This window comes from Lontra canadensis, unplaced genomic scaffold (genome assembly GCF_010015895.1).
Source record: "Lontra canadensis isolate GAN:19392208 unplaced genomic scaffold, GSC_riverotter_1.0 scaffold65, whole genome shotgun sequence".
NCBI lineage: Eukaryota > Metazoa > Chordata > Mammalia > Carnivora > Mustelidae > Lontra > Lontra canadensis.
In genome coordinates this window covers 12,004,880-12,028,866 of record NW_022631059.1, presented here as the reverse complement: position 1 = coordinate 12,028,866, position 23,987 = coordinate 12,004,880, and the positions used below count along the sequence as shown (strand labels likewise).

Here is a 23,987-nt window from a genome sequence, read left to right as displayed (position 1 = left end):
ACGAGCAACATCTCCAGACACCATGACCCACGTTGGCACACACACAGAAACACACGTCCCCGATGACCTCCTCCCTCGGCCGGTGCCTACAGAGCCATGAGGACAGGGAAGGAAAAGAGGGGACCCCAGTATCCCCCACACTGCCCAAGCAGACCTCTTTCCATTTCCACTGTCTCCAGTGAGCCCAGGGGACCACTGAGGCCAGTGGAGACTGGTCAGACAAGAATGGACTGCAGGGGTTCACCCAAACAAGGATAAAAAGTTGTGGACAGGGGGCTGCCAGAAACACGGGGAGCCAGGCCTCCAGGGGCCGACCACGGTGAGGTGGGCCGCGGAGAAGGGGGAAAAGGGCCTTTCATGGTGAAGGTGACAGGAAGTGGTGGCATGTCTGGAGCCTGTTCCTGCAGAGAAGGTCTACAGGGCCTTACAGCGAGGGCTGGGCTCTGAATGCAGGCACAGGGATGACAGCAGGAGATCCCAACCGTATGTAAGGAGCTCTAGAAAAAAACTGCTCTGCAGCCGGAAGACCCTGACCTTTCCTGGGGCCACAGACCCCGCTATCAGTCCTGTTCATAGATAAGCCATTGGAGCCTCCGGGGCTCTATCAGCATCAACCTTGTAAGCCCAAGTGCAAGTTCTCCAGCCACATTCAGAGTCCGGCTCCCCAGGCTGCCAGCTCTGTGTCTGTCACATTTCAGAGCCCCTGCATTCTTGTCCAGAAGGTACAGACAACAACAGTGTCTCCACCATAAGGTGGAGACTTATCAGGTGACTACACCATAAAGGCTGAAAACAGCATGCAGCGAGGGCTCACTAAATATTAGCTGTTCTTATTGGGGCTGTTGTTACTACCACTATTAGGACGTTGGCAAGTTCATTATCCCACAGTGAACAGGTCTATGACATGGTGGAACAGGGAGCGGGTCGGTTCTGATGGCGGAAGAAGGGGCGGGCAGAGTGGGGTAGAAGGGAGCTGAGTGGGCTCACAGGCTGAGAACAGGCCAGCAGGGAAAGGACAGGGCTGAATCCAGGAAACGCTGAAGGCCCAGACCCCCAGGACATCTTACTCTTCAGCTGCACACTGTCCATCTCCCACCCCTCCACCCCACGCCCGCCCCCCGCCCCGCCCCGGGCCACTGTGAGCTCCATGGGGGCGGGCTTTGCATCTGCTGGGTCTCTGCTGGAGCCCCAGTGGGGACTGCAGGCACCCTGAATGAAAGCAAGAAAGCATGAGGAGGAACTGAGAGGAGCCCAACAGGCCTCCAGCCAGCCCCACGCTTTTTCCAGATGACCCTGCTCTATAGCGACTGTGCCCCGGGCTCTTTGCGGGACCGTGCCCCGGGCTCTTTGCGGGACCGTGTCTTGTCTTTTACCCAAGCAGCCATTCCCCGCTATTCCAGTCATGGCCCCCAGTTTCTCCCCTGGGATCTACCTCCTCCACTTGGGAGCCCACAGACCCCACTCCACTCCCAGGCATCACAAGTGAGCATATGACCCAAGTCAAACCAACCAGAGAGCTCCCTGTCCTGGCAGCCATGGCCACGTGACCCAAGCTGGGCAAAGACAACCCTCAAAGACTCATGTCAGAATTACCGTGAAGAGAAGCTCCCTTTGAACCGTACCTGCTGTAGCAGGCAGAGTGTCAGCCTGAAACTCCTGAGGGTCACCTCTCCCACCCTGTGGGGCATAAAGTAACCCCCCGAACACAGCCCTCAAGAATGAAGCCAACACAGAGGAAATTAGGGCCCAAAGATACAGACCAAGTCCTGAAAACACCATATGAGGCCCTGGATCCAGCTATGCCTAAAGCCCACTCACTGGAGTATTTCATTTGTATGTGCCATATGCACTGTAAAGTCTTTTTCGTTTGTTTAAACCTATTTGAATTGGTAGTTTTGTCACTTCCAATGAAGACAGTCCTAATAAATGCACACTCTGAAAGGGGAAGGAAAATGAAAAATTGGACCCAAGTCTGGCAAAGTGACAGGGTCTCCCTGTCCATCTCCATCTGTACGATGAAAAGGTTGGGCCAGAAAGCAGAAGCAAATCTGTTTGTTCTCACATGCCAACCCCAATCAATGAATAGCACTGGCTGGAACACTGGTGAGAAGGATTCTGGAGCTGCCCTGGGGAGCCCGGAGGCAGAATGCTGTGATTGATTAGTAATGTCTGCCATGGCTGCAGGATAGGAGAGTAAGGGAGTGATAAGGTCGCTGCAGGTTTGTCATTCCTCATCCACTGAGCCCCTTCTCTGACATGCTCTGCAGTGTCCTCCTCTCCTTCAGCTTGAAAAAAGGGCAGGGGACCAAAGGCTTGAGGCTTGGAGTGGTTAAATTTAGCAAATGGCAACACCCCCTCCTCAAACCATGCCCAGCCCCATCCCCCCCCATCCTTTCACTGAGCCCCATCCCAGCTATGTCTCAAGCCTGAGACCCTGCAGATATGGAAATGCTGCTTTTGACAGCTAAGAGCCCAAGCGTTCAATTTCCCCCTAGAGGCCCCAAATGGGGTTTTGATTGTCGTGCCAAGAAGAAACGGACAAACAGTTATGCACACACAGATGTGGCGGGTGGGGAACGTGTGGCTGTGGGTTTGGGCTGTGAAGGAGGAGACGTGGACAGGTGCCAGATGGGGACATCTGGGGAAGAGGGGTGAGCCCCAGGGGAGGGCTCAAGGATTGTCAGAGGTGATGGCCGCTGTCCACAGTCACCTACAGAGTGACACATACTCCACGGAGACCATGTGCTCCAAACCACTCACTTCACACCTAAAAGGCCTGAGACTCAGAAAAGGGAAGAAACTGGCCATGTAGACATCTGCTCCAGTGCGGAGGGGAGCCTGAGCTCCAGGTCTCACTTTCACAAAGGTTTCCTTCTCATCTGCCTATCCACACAGCTCAGGATGCGCAGACCACATAACCTCCCTGCTAAAAACCTACAACTCTTAGAATAAGATCCCTCTGGGATCTGCCCCATGGCATCCCTGCCCTCCCTCCATCACTCACTCTGCTCCGGCCACAACAGGCTGCCTGCCTTCCTCCTGCGTACATGCCTGTTCCCAGTCTGGGGCCTCTGCCCTTGCTTGTCTCAGCCTCTAGAATGTCTCTCCCCAAGATCTTCCCATTTCACTGCATTTCAGAGCCCTGCCCCGGCCAGGGTTGCCAGACTAAACACAAGACACCGAGCTGAATTCAAAATTTCAGATGAACAAACAAATCATTTCTTAGTATATCTCAAATAGTGCATGAGACATATATACGCTAAAAAATTATGTCATTTACCAAATGTACTAGATGTCCTGGGTGTTCTTGTTTGCTCAGTCTAGCAACCCTGTCCCCGACTTCCCAATCTCAAACAACCTCGAGCAGAGTCAGCCCTTGTCACCTCCATATTTTATATTCTTCATGGCCCGTGTCACCATCTGAAATGACCTCCTCCATTTCTCCAGCTCACGAGCTGGAGGGGCAGCAAACACAAGCTCATCTCATAAAGGGCAGCATCCTCGGACCCAAGTACAATGCCGGGGACACAGCAAGTGTTTCGTATGTATTTTAGGACACTTCTCATGTAAGATGGTGACAACATGAGCCTGGGGCCAGATTACAATGGCTCCAAATCCGGGCTCTAGCTCTCACGATCTGTGTAAGTCACACTAGGACTCACCCTCTCTGGGCCTCGGTTCCCCCGTGTCCAAAGTGAGAACAATGATAGTACACACTGTTGAAGGCTGTTGTGAAGCCTGAATGAATGAAAATATGTAAAAGCACTGCGAACAGCACCCAGCGCAAAGAGAATGTCTGTGTCAGTGTGCAATCAATTCGGTAGTTAGTGGTTGGGTTTTAGGGTGCCCACGGCCCCCTTCCTCCAACCATCCCCTCACTATTCCAAGCAACTTGGCAATCCTGCAGGAAGACAGAGGCTCCTATGAAAAGCCTCAGCCTCTCTGACTGGCAGCTGAAGTGGGACCCTAAGACACCCTCGTGGGTCATGGGCTGGCCAGGTTGGGACTCACAACTCAGATCTGTGTGACCCAAGGCCACCCTCTTGGCCCCGGCTACCCCTGTTGGTCACTCTGCAGCAGAAGGGCCCTGCCAGACCAGGAGGTCAGGGGAACCCCAGGACACAGGCATTCAGCAGGGAGCCCTGAGGAAATGGGAGCCACACACTACGTGCCACTGAGGGGAGGGAGAACCCAGTAAGAACAGACCTAGTCTGCTGGGCCCGAACTGCTTCCCATCACTCCCGGGGGGCAGACGCTGGGCCTGCCTCCACCTCCCAGACAGGCCTGCCGAGGAAGCTGGGGACAAAGCCCACTTCCCCAAAGCTGCAGCCTACGACAGTGGCTGGGCCATTGAACTCACAAATTTTAAGAAAACGTTCCCAAGTTCATGCTGAGACTGAGGCTCGGGATGTAAACAGTACTCCAAGGCAGCCAAGAAATCCTTATGAACTTCTAAGATGTCTTCGATGTTTGAGAACAGGACCTGTGAGGGAAGAGAGGGAGGCCCAAGGACCATGTTAATCGAGGCATAGAGGGAGGGCAAAATCAAGCAAAAACAGAAGGAAAAAAAAAAAAAAAAACCATAACCCCCCCAGTGCAGGCGAGGATATAATGATGCAAAAGGCACTCCAATAGGCTGAAGCCAGTTAACCACTAATTTTTATTATTTTTATAATGCTAAACCAAAATATGGTCAACGTTTATTCTGCAGGATTCATACCTAATCCTGGGCTAAGAACTTCACAGGCATTTATGGCACCCAGGGCTCACTGCAGGCCCACGATGTAGAGACGACTGTCACTCCCCATTTACAGATGAAGAGCAGGGACCCAGAGTAAATTAACATTCTCAAGGTCGCACAGTCCAGTAAGCAGCAGAACCGAGGTTCACACTCAGCATGCAGTGAATTTTATATGAAGACATTTAACAGTTTTCATCGTGGCCAGACCACCAGCAGCACATCCCATCAAAAGGCTGATTTTTAAAACGATGAGGGTACGTCCACACACCTACTAAAATGATGTGGCAGAAGAAAAGAGGATAGGGAAGGATGTCCAAAATATGCTGTGTAAACTTGCACACACAATACCGGAGTGACTTTTCCCCTCTAGGAATCTACAAATTTTGAAATGCATGTACCATCTGACCCAGCAATTCTACATGGTAGAATTTACCTGTCAGTCAGTAGTCTCCGAGCAGGGACAATTGTGTACCCCACAATCACAGATTTCCTACGTAGAGGCTGGGGATGCTATTAAACACCCTACAAAACACAGGCAGCCCCCAGAGCAAAGAATTCTCCAGACCAACGTGTTAATAATGCCCAGTGAAGAGCCTAGTGGAACAGACAAGGACATACTCCAGCCCTATTTGCAAAAGCAAAAAACTGGGAAAAAGGCAAGTGTCCAAAGGGGGATTCCTACTCAACAAATAGTTAAATAAACTGGACAGATTAGAATCAAATAAATTCTATATGCTGAGATGCTATGCAGCCTATAAAAAGAATCTGCAGCTCTGTGGATAGAGATATGGAATCCTGGAATGGTCTTCAATATACATTATTAAGTGTGGGGGTGCAGATCATGGTGCCAAGCAAGATTCCAGCATGGACCCATTTGTGTTCGTTTAGGGAAAAAAAAAAAAAAAAAAAAGACAGGGGCGCCTGGGTGGCTCAGTCAGTTAAGGATCTGCCTTTGGCTCAGGTCATGATCTCAGGGTCCTGGGATGGAGCCCCATATTGGGCTCTCTGCTCAGTGGGGAGTCTGCTTCTCCCTTTCCCTCTGCCCCACCTCAGCTCCTGCTCTCCCCCCACCTCAGATAAATAAAATCTTTTAAAAAATACATTTAAATTCAAAAAAATTTTTTAAAAGGCCATCCCTCTCCCTAGGCTGGCGAAAGCAGACTGTCCGAATGAAGAGTCAAGATGGTAACTGCAGGGACCACTGGGAAAGAAACCCAGGAAGACTTTCGGTTATTCACTTAAGGTCCTTTTAACTGCATAAATTCTTTTTTCCCCTCTTTTCTTAAAAAAGAGGTGCATTTTTTTTTTTATTTAATTTTGAAGAAGGTACCCACGTGGTTCAAAAACTAAAACACAGTACAGCGAATCCAGTGAGGAGATCCGCCCCCCACCCCAACCATCCCACTGGGGCTCACAGCAGGGGTAACCGGTGTTACTACTGGTTCCTGGTTCCCTCTAGGGTTCCTTCATCATTTGTTCAGCAAATACAGACCGAGCACCTGCTGTGTGCCAGGCACTGTTAGGGGCCCTGGGGGATCCAGCAGGGAAGAGACAAGCGCATACCCCCACGGAGGTGACATTCTAATGGAAGGGGACGGACAAGAAACAAAGAGTTAAAATAGAATGTTCTGGGAAGTCAGAAGCACTAAAGACAAAAGTAAAACAGGAAGGGAGTCCCAGGGAGGGGCAGAGGGCCAGGGACAGTCCCTCTGAGAAGGTGACATCGGAGTCAAGAGCTCAAGGAATGAAGACTGACCCCACCAACCTTCGGAATGCACCAGAAAGTCTGCAGAGGGAGCTGGCCTGTGGGTGGGCAGGGAAGGCAGAGAGGTGAGACCATTCCACAAAGGCGGCACTGTGAAAGGGCCAGCGAGTGTCTTCCTCCTCTGCCCCGCCCTGGGGGACACTCATCAGGGAGGTGGGGGTTGGGGGGAGTCACCTGCCCTGTCTGGTTCGGTTTCTCTCTCTCACCCTTTCCGGTTTACACGGTTAAATCAGCTTCTGTTAAAGACAGACAGCATAGATCCTACTGCCAGATGTCCTTCAAGGAACGGCGGCAAAATTTCAGAATAAATATTTGTCTCCCAAAAGAAACGACAGCATGTATCGTCCAAAAGGCATACATAAGAATGGTCATAAAAGCCCAGAATTGGAAGTAACCCAAATATCCGTCAACAGGAGAATGGACCATAAATCATGGGACATTTGTACTATGGATTACGACCCAGCAATTAAAGAGACCGAGTCACAGCCACACATGACAACACAGGCAAAAGTCACACACACACACACACACACACAGGCACACCAGTGAGCAAAAGGCACTAGATGTGAAAGAGCTCACTTTTATATAAAGTTCGTGAACAAGCAAAACTCATCAGTGGCTCGGCTTTGAGGAGTGGGCATTTACGGGGCGGGGGATGGGGGACACAGAGCAGCCCACGGGGGCGGGAAATGCTCCGTCCTCACTGCAGTCGTGTCCACAGGTATGTCCGTATGTGACACTGCATCACGTCTGACACTCACAATGCACCCTTTCCTGTATGTGAGTCTTAGCTCATTAAAAAAAAAAAAAAAAGTAATTTTTTTAAAAACTGTCTTAAGTTACAATTCAAAAATTCTAGTTATCTTTACATTGCAATAAAGAAATCAACTGTGAGAAATACACATAATAAACAGCAGGTCCCCGGTAAATATTTGCTGAACGAAGAATGTGTGTGTGCGTCAAAGACTTAAATGCCAGCGCTGTCAGAGACCAGCCGCGCAGCGAGACCTGAGCGGCTCTCTTTACATCTAAAGCCTTAACTTTCTTACTCAAGACCCTGGACTCAGGACTACCCACCATAGGGTTCCTGTCCAGACTAACCGAGATGTGTGGGGGGAATGTCCTGCTGGATCAAGCCCTTTGTGCGCAATGCAAGTCAGGGACCTCTGACCCCCACCCCACGCTGCCCCCGCTCGCCCCCTGGACCAGGGACCCTGGAGCCCCAAGAACTAAAGGCAGCTTCCCAGAGAGTGAGATCAGGCTGGAAAGCCAGGCCCGGGCAGGGCAGGGGCCTCTGCCGTGCACACAGAGGACCTATTGATGTCCTCCCGAAACTCCCCAGAGCCGCAGCCAAGACGAAGGCCGGACCCAATTACTCAACCACTCTGCCTCGCCACTCAATGCCCAATGCAGGGGCACAGGCCGGGGCTGCCAAGAGGGTGGCTGGAGGTGCCAAAGCTCCCAGGGGCGCTTGGGAAGGGATTTTCCACTGGCTCCATGCCAGGGGGCCTGGCACAGAGAAGGCTGGGAGACAGGATGGCCATGACGAGCAAGGAGACAAAGTCTCGAGTTGGCTGAGTCCTCCTGATGCCCACCAAGTGCAGAGCCCCCAGGGCCCGCAGGGAGCACAGGCTGTGGGAGGGCAAAGCCAGCTGCCAGCAGGGAGGGGGGCCTCCCACTCTCTCCCCTGAGCTTCGCCCCTAGAGGAGCAAGGCACACCACGGCAGGACCGTCTGCAAGGGGCTGGCCCAGCAATACACACCTTGACATTCTCCTCGGTGAGGCCCTTCTCCACTGAGTCCGCCACGTTCTGCCGGATGCGATGCAGGAAGGCCTAGAGGAAGAGAAGCAAGGAGAGGTGAGCATCCAGGCCTCTGATCTCCCGGGGATGGCCTGAAAGGAGGACCACAGTTCCAGTGCCACCGAGAATGGACACGGGAGGTACCACAGCCCAGGGACGTGGGCAAGGAATAAGGTAAAACCTACCTAGCTTCTGCATTAAACACACTGGAGTATCCCTCACCCCATTCAGTCAACAAATGTTTATTGAGCATCTCTGACCTCAGGCCCTGTGACCTCAGGCCCTGTTTGGGGGGACACAGCAATGCCCCGCCCTCAGGGAGACGCACTCCCATGTGCTCCTTACTCTCTCAGGTTAAAATTCACTTCCCTTCCTTTTTTAAATTCCTTTTTCAAAAATGTAACTTACAAATAATAACATATTCATTCACATGCTTCAAAAGTCAAAAACATAAAGAGTCAAAAATACAAAGAGCCTCTCTCCGGCACCCCGGGCCCCAGAGCATCTAGTCCCTCCCCACTCCCCAGGGGAACCACAGCTGATCGTGTCCGGGTCCCCTTCCAGAGAATCTTCATGCAAAAAATAACAAACGGGAAAATATATACTTATACACACATACACACCTGTGTTCTTATTTTTCCCCTTTCTTACACACCAAAAACACAGCAGCATACCCAAGCCACGCGGCACCTGCTTTTCCCACTTAATCCTGCTTAGAGATCCTCCCCATCCATCCTTCGTAGGGAACACCCGCATTCTCTGTTCCAGCTGCCCGGGATCCTGCTGTATGGACAGACCCCAGCTGTTGTGCCACTTTTTTCAGGGGCTCAGAAGAGAGGTCATCTCTGTCCTCTGTGATGTGGCAGACGACAAAGAAGGGAGGGGGGTGCCGGGGACCGCAGGGAGCTGGCCAGCACGTCCCATCGAAGGGGGATGGCCGAGTCTCCCTTCCAAGCGTGGTCAGGTGGGAAGGCGGCGGGCCCAGAGCCACCAGGTGTTCTGGTTTTCTCAACAGAAGCCAGATATTAAGATTTTTTTTTCTTTTGCGCAAAGTCCCCCAGTTTTTAAATATCAGCAGAATATTGGTGGTTTTTGTGAGGAACCAGATTTTAGGGGTCGAGCATGATGGGGGCACCAGAATGGGGGGATGCAGCCTTGCTGATGAGAAATGACAGATGACGGTGGCCTGGGCCTTCTGTGGGAGGGATGGAGCTGGCGATGGAAAAACTACTGATAAGAATGCGGGGACTCGGGTAGGGGGATGGGAGATGTACCCGAGGGAGACAGAGGCCCACACAGCAAACTCTGCCTGGCCTGTCCCCACTCGAGGACTTGGACCCAGGCTGACCTGGCATCAGCTATAGGCCATCCCCTGTGAAAATGACATCACAGTCCTGTCACAACCACAGGGCCATGAGGAGCTGCGGTGGCCCGTCGGGTGCCCTCCCTGCCACAGCTGATTATAGCAACGCGGATCTGCACGGGGTCGCCGCTGCAGAGCCCAGATGCAGGTTAATTAAGTGTGTCTCTGTGCCCATGCTTGTCTGGGGAGATCTCCTAGTGGCGGGGAGATGGAGGGGACAGCCCGGATGGAGGAAAGCAGGGGCAGGCAGGCCAAGAGGAGGCTGACCATCCACAGACGGCTGTCAGATCCTTTTCCATCAGCCAAGGATGTCGGTGGCTGTCACAGGGTGCCAGCCAGCCAAGGACTCGGGTCTCTTGGGTGTGGTGCACTGCAGCCTCACATAGGGTCATGGGGAGGAAAGTCGACGACACAGAGCTGGGCAGAGCAGTCTCCGCCAGTCGCCTTGGCCCACAGTTAAGTCCCCAGCCTGGACTTCTCCCCTGAAGACTCCACACACCCACCCAGACGCCGAGGGCATCCAATCCTAGCTCCTGATCGTCCCTCCCAACCCAAACCACCCAAGCTCTTCCCAGCCAGACTGATGCCGCTGCTGCCTGCCGGGGGCTCCAGCCAAAAACCCCCAGCTGTCCCCGTCACCCTCCACACCTCTCTTTCTCTGGTACCCCACTTCTATCCATCAGCAAATTCTACCAGCTTCGCCTTCAACAGCTATTAAAAATCCAACCTTGGGGGCGCCTGCGTGGCTCAGTGGGTTGGACATCCAACTGCTGGTTTCCACTCAGGTCATGATCTCATGGGTTGTGGGATCGAGCCCCACGTCAGGCTCCATGCTGGGTGAGGAATCTGCCTAAAGAGTCTCCCTCTCCCTCTGCCCTTCCCCCTGTGTGTGCGTGCACCTTCTCTAGCTCTCTCAAATAAATAAATAGTTCTTAAAAAAAAAAAAATCTGGGGCGCCTGGGTGGTTCAGTGGGTTAAAGCCTCTGCCTTCAGCTCAGGTCATGATCTCAGGGTCTTGGGATCGAGCCCCACATCGGGCTCTCTGCTCATCGGGGAGCCTGCTTCCTCCTCTCTCTGCCTACTTGTGATCTCTGTCAAATAAATAAATAAAATCTTAAAAAAAAAAAAAATACAACCTCTTCTCTCCATCTCCATAGCCACCCTGCCTCAGTCCAAGGCACCACCTTCTCCTGCCTAGACCAACGCAATCACCTCCTCCCTGTTCCCCCTCATTGCCCCCAAAGTCCTTCTCCACACACAACCAGAGGAATCTTATTAAATATGTAAATCAGAGCCTGTCAATCCACAGCTTAAAATCCTCAGATGGCTTCCTACTGTGCTTAAAAAAAAAAAAAAAAAAAAATCCTCCCTCAGCCCATAAGGCCCCCATGACCTTGTCCTAGTTAACCTCTCCCCACACCTTCCAGCATGCACTTTATCACTCCACACCTCAATGCTCTTCAGTCCCACCATCATTCTATTTCTTCCACCTGCCAGGAGACACTCCTGCCTCAGGGCCTCAGGACATCTGCACGTGCTGCTCTTAGTAGCAGGATATTGTTTCCCAGCTCTACTATGGGCCAGCTCCTTCTTATCCATCAGACCTTAGCTCAAATGGCATCTCCTCCAGGAAGCCCTCCTTCTCTTCATACACTCCCCACCTTCCCATCTTGCATTAAAAGTCCATTAAAGAGTGAGGTTAGGCCACCTTCATCAGTTCCTAAGGGAAAGGCCAATATAAGAAGGGAGCATGGCTGGAATGAAACCTTTACCCCAATCCAACAATAAAGACCAGGTTTGGAAACGGACAGTTTGTGTTTAAGCAGAGATCCTCCTCTTTCCTGCTATGTAACCTCAGGAAAATGCATTAGCCTCTCTGAGTCTCAGTTTAGTAATTCCCAAATAGGGGGATCACAGCAATACCTCCCTACCTTTCAGAACGCAAAAGGATAAAGGGAATGGAAGCTCCACGAGGGTAGGGGGCTTGCCTCTCTTGTTCCCAGCTGCATCCCCAGGCACCCCAGTATGCTGGCATACAGAAAGCACTGAACAATGAAAGGAAGGGGTGGGATGTGCCCGACACACAGCAGGAGCCTGCTGGAAGCCTGCTGACCTCTCCTATTAAAGGGTCACAGGGGCCGGGGACAGGCGCTCCTTAAGGATGCTTCAGCAGGGGCAGTGCTGCTGGGAAGGCCAGCCTCCAGCCTCCTGGGACTGGAGGGAGACAAAGGCCCGCTGGCCCAGCACCGCTGGGGACAGCAGGAAGCTGGGAGTGCTGGCCTAGATTGGGGCTTCCTGTCCTGGTTTCTTGGAGCAAGCAAAGCTACCGCTATTGTGCTGGGACAATGAGAGGCTCGGGCCACCCACAGAGGAGCGGCAAACAGGCCTGCGTGATGGGCACAATGGGCAGCTCGTGACCCAGAAAGAATGGCTAGGCAGGGGCTCTGGGCCCAGCCCTTGCGCTGCCCAAGGCACGATCAGCTTTTCCAGGCACTGCCAATGCCCTCCGTGCAGGCGGGGTGGTTAGAGGGAGTCTTGGGGGCGACTCGGTCCAAGCCTTGACAGCTCTGGAACACTCGGCCAAAAGCCGCTCTGTCTTGGGAACCTCCCTTAGAGACGAGGCCATTCTCAGGATGCTCAGGGCTGCCTGAGACTCCGCTCTGGCCCCGCCATCTCTGTCCAGGCAGTGTCTGCGCCGTCGTGCTGCCTGTCCCCACACCTGCCCAAGTCCCCCTCTACTTTTGTTGACAATGATGATGGAACAGGTGAAGGATTTAGAAAGGCACAGAGAAAAATCCAACCAACGGCCACAAACTCCACTTCAGCAAACTTTAACATTATCCCAAATTTGCTTTACACCGTTTTTTGAAAGAAATTCATCAAACATGGGGGAGATGCAGACCGGGAAGGGGCACGAGGAAGCCTTGGGAGGTGCTGGAAATGTTCTATTACTTGATCTGAGTGGCGGTTCCGCAGGCCAATGCATATCCAAAGCCTTGCCTGTGTGACTTCATACATGTACCGTGTGAGTATCAATCTCAATGTGGATCAGGAAGGAACGAATCATGGCAGAAAGAGGGGAGGCACTTGTGCACCTGCCCTCCTGCAAGGCACCCTCCCCTCCACCCGCGTCCTGGATATGGGACTCCTCATTCCCACACATGCCCTTTGCCCATTTAATGCACTTATGTGAACGGACATGCGATAAAGAACACTGTTCTGCGGGTTTACGACGCTTCTGTAAATGACACACTTTCAGCAACTTGCTTTTCTTACTCGACATCCCATCTTCCACATTCACCACGTTGTCGTGCGCACCAGGCAGCACCTGCTCTCCAGACCCCACCCACGTCCCTTGGTCCTCACCCCCGGGGTGCACGCCATCACCCCTCCAGCTGCTGGGCGCCCCCATCTCGGAGCCTGAGGGCCCTCTCCCCCGTGCAGGGCAGACCAGACAGACAGGGGAGAAGCCTGAGGTGCGCTTCCCCAGAGGCCCACAGTGGTGACCTGCTTGACGACGCACCTTGCGTGGCCACCTTCCGTCCCCCAATTCAATCCCTCGCTTGGCTGTGGATGGTTCCTAGCTGCTTCCTCCCAAACAAACTAGTGCCCCCTGAATCAGTCTCTGGATCTGCTTCTGGGCAGCCCACCCAGGCTGAGGCCTCCGGTTGTTCACTTCATTGCTGAGTACTTAGAAGTATCATGAGGCAGAAGTTTAGGTGGTTCCAAATGTCCTTCCGACAAACAGCGCTACGATGGGTAGTACGTCCTTGGGGCTCAGGCACTCCAGATCCTCCAAACGCACACTGATTGCTCCTGAGGTTCAAGTGTGCAAATTCTCCCAGATGTATACCCACGTGTGGGACAGTTGGCCAGGTTTAGAGATATGTTCAACTTGACTAAGTGGCTCTCTGCCATGATCGTACCACATCCACTCCGACCAGCAGCAGATGACAGTCCCCACGACTCCACACCTAGGACAAATCCACGTGCTCTCGTTCTTTCATGTAATAAACATGTGCTGAGACACCCATGGTACCCTCATTAGCTCATTTCAAACCCCACAACCAGCTTTCGGGGTAGGTATTTTGGTCCCATTCTACAGGTGAGAAAAACCGAGGCCCAGAGGATGAGAAGCCTAACAGAAGGCATCTAGCCAGAAGTCAACAGAGCCCAACCCCAGCCCAAGAATGTCTAACTCCTGCTTGCTGCTCGAAGGGGACCAGAGAGGCTGCTCATTGGGCCCACGTGTCTCCAGGACTCCCAGACACAACATGATCGATTAGTGATGTCTGCCACAGCTATGGCAATGGCAGGGGGAGTAGGGCTGTGTGTTTGCCATCTCCAGAGAGCTCCTGCCACACAGAGAAAGGCAGGGAGGATGAGAGGCACTCACCTGAGGTCAAACAAAAGATTAATGAGAAAACACAGATCAGACCAGGTCTTCTGATGGCAGGCTCCCACCTGCCCCACCTTGCCTTGGAGCAATGACTCCGAACTTGGAGATGACCGTGCCCTCTGGAAGAGAAGACAATGCCCATGGTTCCTGGGGTTGTCAAGACTAGGGATGTGAGCACTACTGAATAGAGACCACAGATGCTGCTAACCATCCACCACTGCCCGGGACGGGCCCCACAGAGAAGAATCTGGCCCCAAACATCAGTAGCTCCAAGGGAGAGTAACCATGCCTTAGAAGAGGCTCTTCTAAAACCTAGAAAAACAAGACACTGCAAGATGAGGGCTCCTCCCACCCCTCACTTAGCCACAGGAGCTGGTCTCCTTTCATCCCGTGTACACTCCTTTTGTCCCCACACAGGGTGGCCTCTCTGGGCCCAAGGGAGCTTTCTTCCCAGACGTTCAACTACCAGGGGAGACCCCCCTCCCCGGCTCACAGAGGTCTCCTCTTAGACCCAGAGAAAGGCGAGACTTGCCACACTCCCCACAGCCATTTGAACCCTGTCCCCCTTCCCAGAATTGACTTGTCACTGTCGGCAGTGGCCTCACTGACAGAGTTACGTGTGGACCTCACTGTCTGGGAGCACCTCCCCCGCAGATCAGGAGCCGTCTCAGGGCCCAGGGTGGTTTCATTCACTGCCATATCCTCAGCCCACAGCAGGTGCTCAACAAAAGTGAGGAGGAATGGTGGGAGGGGGAAACTGAGGCAGGTGGGTCCAGAAGAGGCTCCAGAAGTAGCCGGTACAGAATTAGGAGTACTAGAATAGTAACAATAACAATAATAATAAAAGTAATAAGAAAACACTTATTACTATTTACTATTACGATCCCTTACACCTTGGGGCCCTACTCTGTGGGTGCTGCGCCAAGCATTTTAATCCTCAGGTAACTATAGCAGGTAGGTACTATTACTGCTGAGCCCATTTTACAGAGGAGGGAACTGAGGCCTGGGGCAGTAAAGAGCTTACCCAAAGCCACCCAGCTAGCGAGTGGAAGAGCTGGACTTAGAACCCAGGCAGTTTGTTTCGGTGATGAGTCCCCAGCCTACCCCCCCGCCCCCACACACACACATCCTCAGTGAGTAACTACAGACAACAGACCACATGGGCAGAAAACAGGTAGCAGCTGCCCTTCGGGGTGCCTCTGGGGAGCTGCCATCTGTCTGGGACCTGCAGCCACAGCCTGGGGAGGATAAATCTCTCCCTGGAGATAAAAAGGAATAGAAAGAGGCCTCCAAGTCGCTCTCTGAGACGTGATCCCTGATGTGGGGGGTGCTCGGCTGCCCCCAAGGACACCCCTGCCGTGGCCAGGGTGACCTCACTAGACATATGGTGAAACTGGAGAGCGCCAGGGGACCGGGCAGAAGTGAGGGGAGGTGGGGAGCAGGGCAGCGCTAGACTACAGCAGGGACAGAGGCAAGGGGGGACCCATCCCCCGCCAGGGTCTGGGTGGCCGGGGGTCCAGGGAAGCAGCATGTCACAGAACAGCAGGGCCCTCGAGTCCAAGCAGTAACAATAAGATGGGAATAACAGCAGCAGAGTGGGGGTTGCATGGCCTGCTCCCAGCAGACCCACAGAGGCCAGAGTTTGGGGGGGACCCCTCGAAGGCCCACTGACTCCTTCCAATGTCCAAATCCTACGCTCTATCCGTTCAACCGCTGGGCATTTATGCCACAGCGAAAAATAAATCTCACATGTGAAATCGAGATTTAACTTCAGAATCTGATTTCTAATTCTATCACTTGGGGTTTTGTTAAATAAACTGTCCATCTCCACAAAGGATGATCATGCTAGAAACGGTTTTTCAGAAGTCCAATTAAAGGGATGGACAAAGAATATTGATAGATCCCTAACGGTGGGGAAGAAAAAAAAGAAAAAAACAAGTTACAGAATACATAAAATATAATCTCATTTTGGTTAAATAAATCATCTCTACATAAACACAGAAAAAGAACTGTGGAAGGAAAGAATCTAAACTTTGTGAGACTATGGCTAAGATTACTAGCTGTCCCCCGATATCTGGTCTCGCCTTTTCCTTTAGAAATAGAATCCAAGATTTTAGAATAAAGACTATTTCCCGGCTTCCCTTACAGCTAGTTATGGCCATGTGACTAAGTTTGGCCTGGGGGCTACCAGTGCACATCTGATGTACAACATTTTGGACGTGTCCCTGGGGATGGGAAGAACAGGCAAGGATTCTTTTCAGCTATTCCTCCTTCCTACTGATTGGATAACCGATGCGATGCCTGGAGTCAAGCAGCCACCTTGTACCATGAAGTGGAAACCATACTGAAGAAGATGGAGCAGCAACAGAGAAGCTTACATCCCTAAGGACAGAGAAGCAGGTGCATCTGCCCCAGGGCTGCCTATAATTCAGTAAGAAAAAAAACTTCCATCTCATTGAAGGGTTTTATCCCTAGCCACGAAACCTAATTCTGAGAGTGGAATTACAAGTGATTTTAACTTTTCCTTTCTTCATTTCTGTTTTAGTCCAGACTTCTAAAATGAGCATGTCACTTTCAAATCACAAGTCATTCTCTAATATAAATGTAGTTTCTTTCTTTCTTTCTTCCTTTCTTTTTTTATTTGGACAGGAGATGTTGCTAAAAAATACCAGACCCTCCTACCCACCCAGATCGTCACTTCTTCAGCATCGAGGACGCTAGTCTGCCTTCTCCTCCTGAAGGGCATGTGTCCCCGTGCAGACAGGGCAGCACCTGTGCTGGCAGAGAGCAGGAATCAGGCAAATATGACATGAAAAGGTTTTCCTTCTGCCATGAGCCTCTGAGCTGTCCACCCTTCCTTTTCTGTGCTGACTCTAGAAGCCACAAGTCACCCCCAGGAAGGTGCCCCTCATGGCCAGCCCCCAGCCAGCAGGTCTGGCACTTCCACAGCCCAGGAGAGAGAAACCTTCCCCATCTGCAGCCCCTGCCACCACCCAGCTGAGAATAAAACCCCCTGCTCTCCATTCTCACCCCTTTTTGTGGAGCCCGTGCCAGCAGCAGAAAGCCACTGGCCAGAACAACTCTCCCAAAATACCCACATTTCAGTTTTGAGACGTCACAGTCAGGGAAGGTTACATATTCCATCACGGAGAAACAGAACTGAGAGAAAATACCATTCCTTTTGCAACTTCACACTTATTCCTTTATGTCACATCTCATATAGCTCTTTATGAATTCTGCATATGTATATAAAATTCAGCTCATTATATAAAACAGCACAAGTGATGTTACATGGTACTATATCTTTAGCAGACAATTATCTTCTTGTAAGCTACAGTTGAGGCCTCCATACTGTTCCATGAACATACCAAGTGCCATCCTACCTCAGGGCCTTTGCACTCGCTGTTCCTTTTGTCTAGAAGATTGTCTCCAGATATCTGCAGGGCCCCTTCCTCACTCAATTCATTCCTATCTAGAACCAAATGTCACTTCTGAGAGGCCTTCTCTCACCACCCCACTTTCAGCAGAAGCCCATCCTTCCCCTCCATTCACTGTATCTTATCCATCTTTTTCTGCCCTACAGCACTCACCTTCACCTACCCATATCTACTTCCTTGCTTGTCACTCATTTACTGCCTGCCATGTCTACACCAGGAAAGAAATGGCTTGTACAACAGCATCCACCCCTAAGCCTAGATCGTTCTGGCACAGAGGAGTCAAAGTGGGTTCGCGGGTACCGATGACCAGCTTGTTTGTCCTTGAGAACAATCCTACGAGGTGTGCTGTGAGCATCCCCACTTTAGGGAAAAAGGAAACCAGGGCATAAATTAGCACAAGGGGGCTCTAGAGTCAGCTGGCCAGGCTCCATGCCTGGGTAACTGGGCCTCACCTTGCAAGGTGCCCACATAAGGCTCAAATGCAGCACCAAGTGTCAGCCTCTAGGTCTTCCTCCACCCCCCATGCTGAGAGCCCCCAGGATCCAACTCGGCACCAAGCTCATAGAAGGTACCCAATAAATGACCGTGGCAGAGGCAGGCACTTTGAATTCCATATTCAACAAGAGTAGGCCCTTCCCCCTGGCCTCTAGGCACTGATTCTTGGACTGTCAGAAACACTGGAGAACTTGGGATGCCTGCGTGGCTCCGTGGGTTAAGTGTCTGCTTTCGGCTCGGGTCATGATCTCAGGTATCTGGGATCGAGCCCCACGTCAGGCTCCCTCTCCCTCTGCCCTTCCCCCGTCCCCCTCACATTCATACTCTCTCTCTCTCTCATGCTGTCTCCCTCTCTCAAGTAAATAAATAAAATCTTTAAAAAAAAAAAAAATTGGAGACCTTAAAAAATCCAAGTATTGGCTCCACATACAAAAAGAAAACTGTTGTCAAATGAATAAATGTTGATTTAAATGTCTACAAAGCATAGCTTACATCCCCGCGGCAAGCCCTGAGCAGCTCTGCTTGGAGACACGCATGTGGACAGCATGGGGACCGTGGCCTGCGGCACAGTTGAGCCGGTTGCCCGCACTGCGAGTCTTAAGAGGCTGGGCCCCAGCAAGCAGACCCCGGCCGGGACAAGGATTTGAGGGCAAGTAGTCAGTCTGGGAGGTGCTCCAGCAAACACAGGCAGGGGAGAGGAGAAGTGAGTGGGCCTGGGGAAGGGAGGGCAGCCAGTACAGGGCAGGAGAGCAAGCAAGGGGGCGGAGTGGGCGACAGGGCTACCAGCCCTCTGAGGCCCCCTGAGAGCCAGTGACCCGGGACAGGGAGGCTGCAAGGGAGCCGGGGCATTTATACACCGGTGCTGCCTGGAGGACAGCAGGGAGGGGGTGTTCATTCCCCCGCACTTCCGGTGGGCCCTGCAGCTCTGCATGGCGAGTCTGGCTGGGGGGCCACCTTGGAGCCTCCAAAGAAAGAGGGTGGAGGGCCTTGCTGGGGGTAGGAGGAAACGCCTGGGGTGGCCTTGTCCGACGGAGGGAAGCCTCTGAAGAAGGAAGGCACGCGGGGCACCTGGGTGGCTCAGTGGTTTAAAGCTTCTGCCTTTGGCTCAGGACATGATCTCAGGGTCCTGGGATCCAGCCCCACATCGGGCTCTCTGCTCAGCGGGGAGCCTGCTTCCTCCTCTTTCTCTCTCTGCCTGTTTCTCTGCCTACTTGTGATCTCTGTCTGTCAAATAAATTAAAAAAATCTTAGGGGCACCTGGGTGGCTCAGCAGGTTAAAGCCTCTGCCTTCCGCTAGGGTCATGATCCCAGGGTCATGGGATCAAGCCCCACATCGGGCTCTCTGCTCCGAGGGGAGTCTGCTTCCTCCTCTCTCTCTGCCTGCCTCTCTGCCTGCTTGTGATCTCTGTCTGTCAAATAAATAAATAAAATCTTTTAAAAATAAATAAATAAATAAATAATAAAAATTTAAAAAACAAAAAAATTTTTTAAATCTTTAAAAAAAAAAAAAAAAGAAGGCAGGCACGCTGGCTGGTTAATGGATGCCCCTCCAGGCTGGACTAATGTTCCCAGGTCCTCACCAGGACCACCTCCCCAGTTGCTGAAACACTGAACTACTTTGGTGATCGGCAACACCTTGAAGGGGGTCGGGGGCTGAAGTCTGAGTGGGTGACTGAGGAACACGGACAGGCCCCCGTCAGACCTGGAAGCGATTTGCTACCAGGGCTGCCACGTGGCAGGACACCTACGCACAGTCCCCCATGAGGCAGGGCAGCATGCCGAAGGCTCCTCAGCCCTCCAGCCCCCACCTCTTCTGAAAGCCCTCTCTGCTCTCTGGAACTCTCCCTTCTCCAATGTGGGAAGGGCCCTGCGTCGCTTAGGGCAGTGGTCTGTGAAAGTGGCTGGTGCCCAGAGGCTAGAACCGCCTGATTCAGATCCTGCCTTTGCCACCTACTGCTGTGTGACCCACACCTGGGACTCCACCTCTCTGTGCCTCACCTGTGCCACAAATGGGAATAATAAAACCCTGACGTCATAGGCTCCCACAAGCCTAAAATGAAATACAGTCTAAGCGCATATGACGCGCTTAGGTCAGTTGGTTCAAATCTCAGCTCTGCCACTTTCTGGCTGTGCAATCTTGAGCAAATTACTTACCCTCTCTCTGCTTCAGTTTCCTCCTCTATGAAATGGGGATAAAATGAGTCCAGAGGATTACAGTAAGGATTATAGAAGCGAACAAGTATAACAAGCACTTTGGGGCCTGGGACCCAGTAAGTGCTCAGTAAAGCATCAGCTGGAATATCCTCCACAGCCCCGCCTTGAGTTTACAGGGTATCTTCTGGGAACTCAAGCCCTGGCATTGACAGATATGAACCCACTGTGTTTCCTAAGGAAACTTCTGGAATTGGGTCAACCCCATTTCTAGAGCTCCTATGATCTACCAGGGACTTTCACACTTGTCCTGCATTATTTTCACTTAGGATCATTGTTTTTTCCATAAAAACAGTTCAGTGACCGCCTGCCTGCTTCCAGGTCTCCTGGAGTGAGAAAGAGGGAAGGCTTTAGAAACTGAAGTGTGCCGTCCCAGCCTCAGCACTAGGGGCACGCCTCACTGTCCTCCCCGGTTGACAGCCAACCATGTGGCCTCATGAGTCACACCTTACTTCTCTGACTCTCTGTCCTTGTCTGAGAAAGAGGCAGCTGAGCTTTAAACAAGATGATGCAGGTAAAATTTCTGTCAACTACGAAGACTTCCTGGAAGAAGCTGGAAGATGTGGCCGGGGGGCTGGGCCAGGGGAGCGGGACTGGGCCACAAAGTAAGCAGGACCCTGGGGATGATTCTATTCTCAGGGGAAAAATCCACCACCAAGCCTTCTCCCGGCCAACCGGTGCTACCCAGGGCCTGTGTGCACCAGAGACAGAAGTGGGCCCTGGAGACACACAGGACATGACCCTGACACAGGCGTGTTCGCTCCTTCCTGTGGCCACCCATTCACTCAATACTTACTACTCACCTACTGTATACCGGGCAGGCCCTGTGCTAGGAGCCAAGGAGAAATCGGTGACTGAGTAAATCCACCCAATCTCTGCCCTCGTACAGCAGCCGCAAGACCAATTACATATGGATTTTAAAACGCAATGGCAGTAAGGGAGGAGAGCTAGGAGTCAAAATAAAGCCGGATCAGGACACAGAGGGATGGGGTCGAGGAGCCTCTCTGATGAGATAGCATTTGAAGAGACAGACACTCAGGGACTGAGGTGAGGTAACAAATTTGCAGATATCTGAAGGAAAGGCATTTGAGATGGAGGGAACTGTTGGTGCAAAGGTCCTGAGTAACATTCAGTCCTTCCAGAGCATCCTAACTAAAATACCTGTCCCTACTCCTGTCCTGTGCTCTCCACAGCACCTGTCACTGTGGATATTACGCATGTGCATTTATCAGCCTGTTGTTCGTCTAGTGCATCAGACTGTCGGTCCCAGGAAGGCAATGATGTTTGTGTGTCTAGGTATCCCACTGTATCCCACTATATCCCCAGAACCCAGGATTGGGCCCACCAGGGGGTAGGTCGTACATGTTTAGTTGATGAATCATCACTCATCTAGAAAAGACTCACCCCCCCCCAACCTAGTTTCTAGGCCCTGAGAAAAGGTGTCCAGTTCCCACGCAGCCCCACTCCATCCCTGACCATGGAGGAAGTTGAAGTTGAAGCAAAAACCAAGTTGCTACAACCTGCTGTGCACAGTCTGATGCAATAATAGGGGGATGGGGCCCACAGAGGGGAAGCCAGCATTTTCCCCCACATAGACCCTCACCCTGCTTCCCCCCCCACCCCCGCTGTCCTGGGGCTGGGACCAGACAACCTGCCATTCTCTCAACACTGACTCAGGCAGAGCCTCCTGCCTGCTAGCAGGCTAAAACTCACTCTCAAACTGGTGACCCACAGGCATGTTTCGTCTGATCGGCAGCGGGCTTTGAGAAAATTCAGGCATAGGTCTGAATACCAGACTTCCCATTAAAATCCCAGTCCCTCGCTTCTTTTGGAAAAGCCGACCACAGGCCTCAAAAGTACACTGGGCCCCAGCTGGCTTCAGGAGCATGATGGCTCCCATCTTTACCCAGGGCCGTTGCTGCTATTTTCCACCCTCCAGCCTGCTGCTTACACTCATCTTCCTACTGGGCCCTAGGAACATCTGCATTTGATAGCCCAGTCCTAGATGCAGCCTGGTCAGGGAGAGCCCACTGTCCCCACACCCTCGCCCAGGGCAGACATCACTAATAGAACACAGATCTTGTTCCTGCCTAGTCTTTTCTACACAGGTGGGAATTTCTCTCCCCTTGTTCTTGTTCCCTAGACCAATAATGTGGTCTAAGAGCCTTCCTTTCCTAACCCCAACTTCTCCCCTTCCTTTGCGCCCCTCAGTGTTTTTTCCTGAAGAATGGGCTCTCGGAATGGGATTATGGCAGGGCTTCTCAACCTTAGCACCGCTGCTATTTGAACAGGTAATTCATCGTTGTGGGGGCGTCCTGTGTAGGGCACGGCATGCAGCAGCATCCTGGGCCTCTGCCCGCTATACAGCATGACAAAACCCGCCCTCAGCTGTGACGACAAGAAATGCCCCCAAACATTGCCCAATTTCCCCTGGGGGACAAAATGTCTCCCAGCCAAGAACCACTGCATTACATCAGAGTGAAGAAAACATCTCTAGAGCCAGGATGTGGGTGCGATCTGGGCTCAGTCATTTACTGGCCACGTGAGCCTGGGCAGCCTCTCTGTTGTGTTAGTTTCTCTCCCTGCCAAATGGGGATACAAGCACAGTAAGTGACCGCTGATGAGTGTGGAGTTTCTTTTTGGGGGGTGTTGAAAATTTCCTTAAATTAGATGGTGGTGGCGGCTGCACACGTGTGTGAATATACTAAAAACCACCGTATTGCACACTTCAGAAGCGGGAATCATATGGCATGTGAATTACACCCCACTAAGCTGTTACACACACACACACACACACACACACACACACAGCGCCCACCTTGATAAGCTAAGATGAAGTGTGCTAGAAAACAGAAGGGAGAGTCAGCCCTTACCATCAAGGGGGGCCTGCGCATGCCGGGGGGGGGCGGGGGGGGGGGGGGGGGGGGGTGGACAGGCTGCGAGGAAAAGCCTCAAGTGACCAGGACGGTGGCGGCTGGGAACAGGCTCCGCTTTGGGTGGTATTTCCCGCCGGAATGTCTCAGACAAAGCAAACCGAGTCACTCAGGGGCCCCAGGATACAGGGCGGGGTGGCGGGACGTCCTGGGGTCCCTGTGCCCGTCTGTGGCAGGACAATGGGTGGAATGTGGTCTCCTCTCCAAGGGGCTGACACTTGACATCTGAAGACAATGACTTTCAAGAGGTTTTGTTTTTTCCTCAGAGCAGCCTTTTTTTTTTTCCTTCTCCCCAAACAATTGTTCCTGGGGCTGGTGAGGGAGCCCCCCCCCCCGCCCCCCCCCCCAACACTCCCCCACCCGCTGCTTATGAAGGATTGTGTTTGCAGAATCAGGAAACAATGCACAAAAGTGAGAGAATGTAAAAACAGCGGTACTCAGGGCATGGCCAGGGGACAGGGACTCTGCATGGAGGTTTCCCCTGCTTGATTTTTCCCACCCCCTGCTCAGACCCCAGGGAAGGCATTCAGGCAAAGGAAGAGTGCCCGCCTGGAGGGCACAGACGTTTTGCGACTCAGATGCAGTGGGGAGGGGGGTTAAATTTAGGGTGTGTCGGCTACGGTCCCACTGCATCTCGCACATCGCCTCATCCCAGACCACCTCACCCCGGTCTACAGAAAAGGAGACCAAGGTTCCCAGTGGATGAAGTGCCAGCCCCACCACGTACAGCCAGGTGGAGAGAGCTGGGATCCGAACTCTGGCCCATCAGTGTCCAGCACTGGCCTGCCGCATCCACTCTGACCTACTCTTGTGCTCTCGGCTTCCGGGGTTACTCACCCACA

The 23,987-nt window shown here is 52.4% G+C and overlaps 1 protein-coding gene across 1 annotated transcript in view; it reads right to left on the bottom strand.

Annotated features, from left to right (window-relative positions):
- Positions 1 to 23,987, bottom strand: part of PREX1 (phosphatidylinositol-3,4,5-trisphosphate dependent Rac exchange factor 1) — a 173,828-nt gene that overhangs the window by 91,372 nt on the left and 58,469 nt on the right. The window contains exons 2-3 of the mRNA XM_032879024.1: positions 8,269 to 8,340; positions 4,361 to 4,483 (exon numbers count right to left, since the gene is read on the bottom strand). Coding sequence (XP_032734915.1) covers positions 4,361 to 4,483; positions 8,269 to 8,340 — 195 coding nt within the window. The remainder of the gene's footprint in view (positions 1 to 4,360; positions 4,484 to 8,268; positions 8,341 to 23,987) is intronic.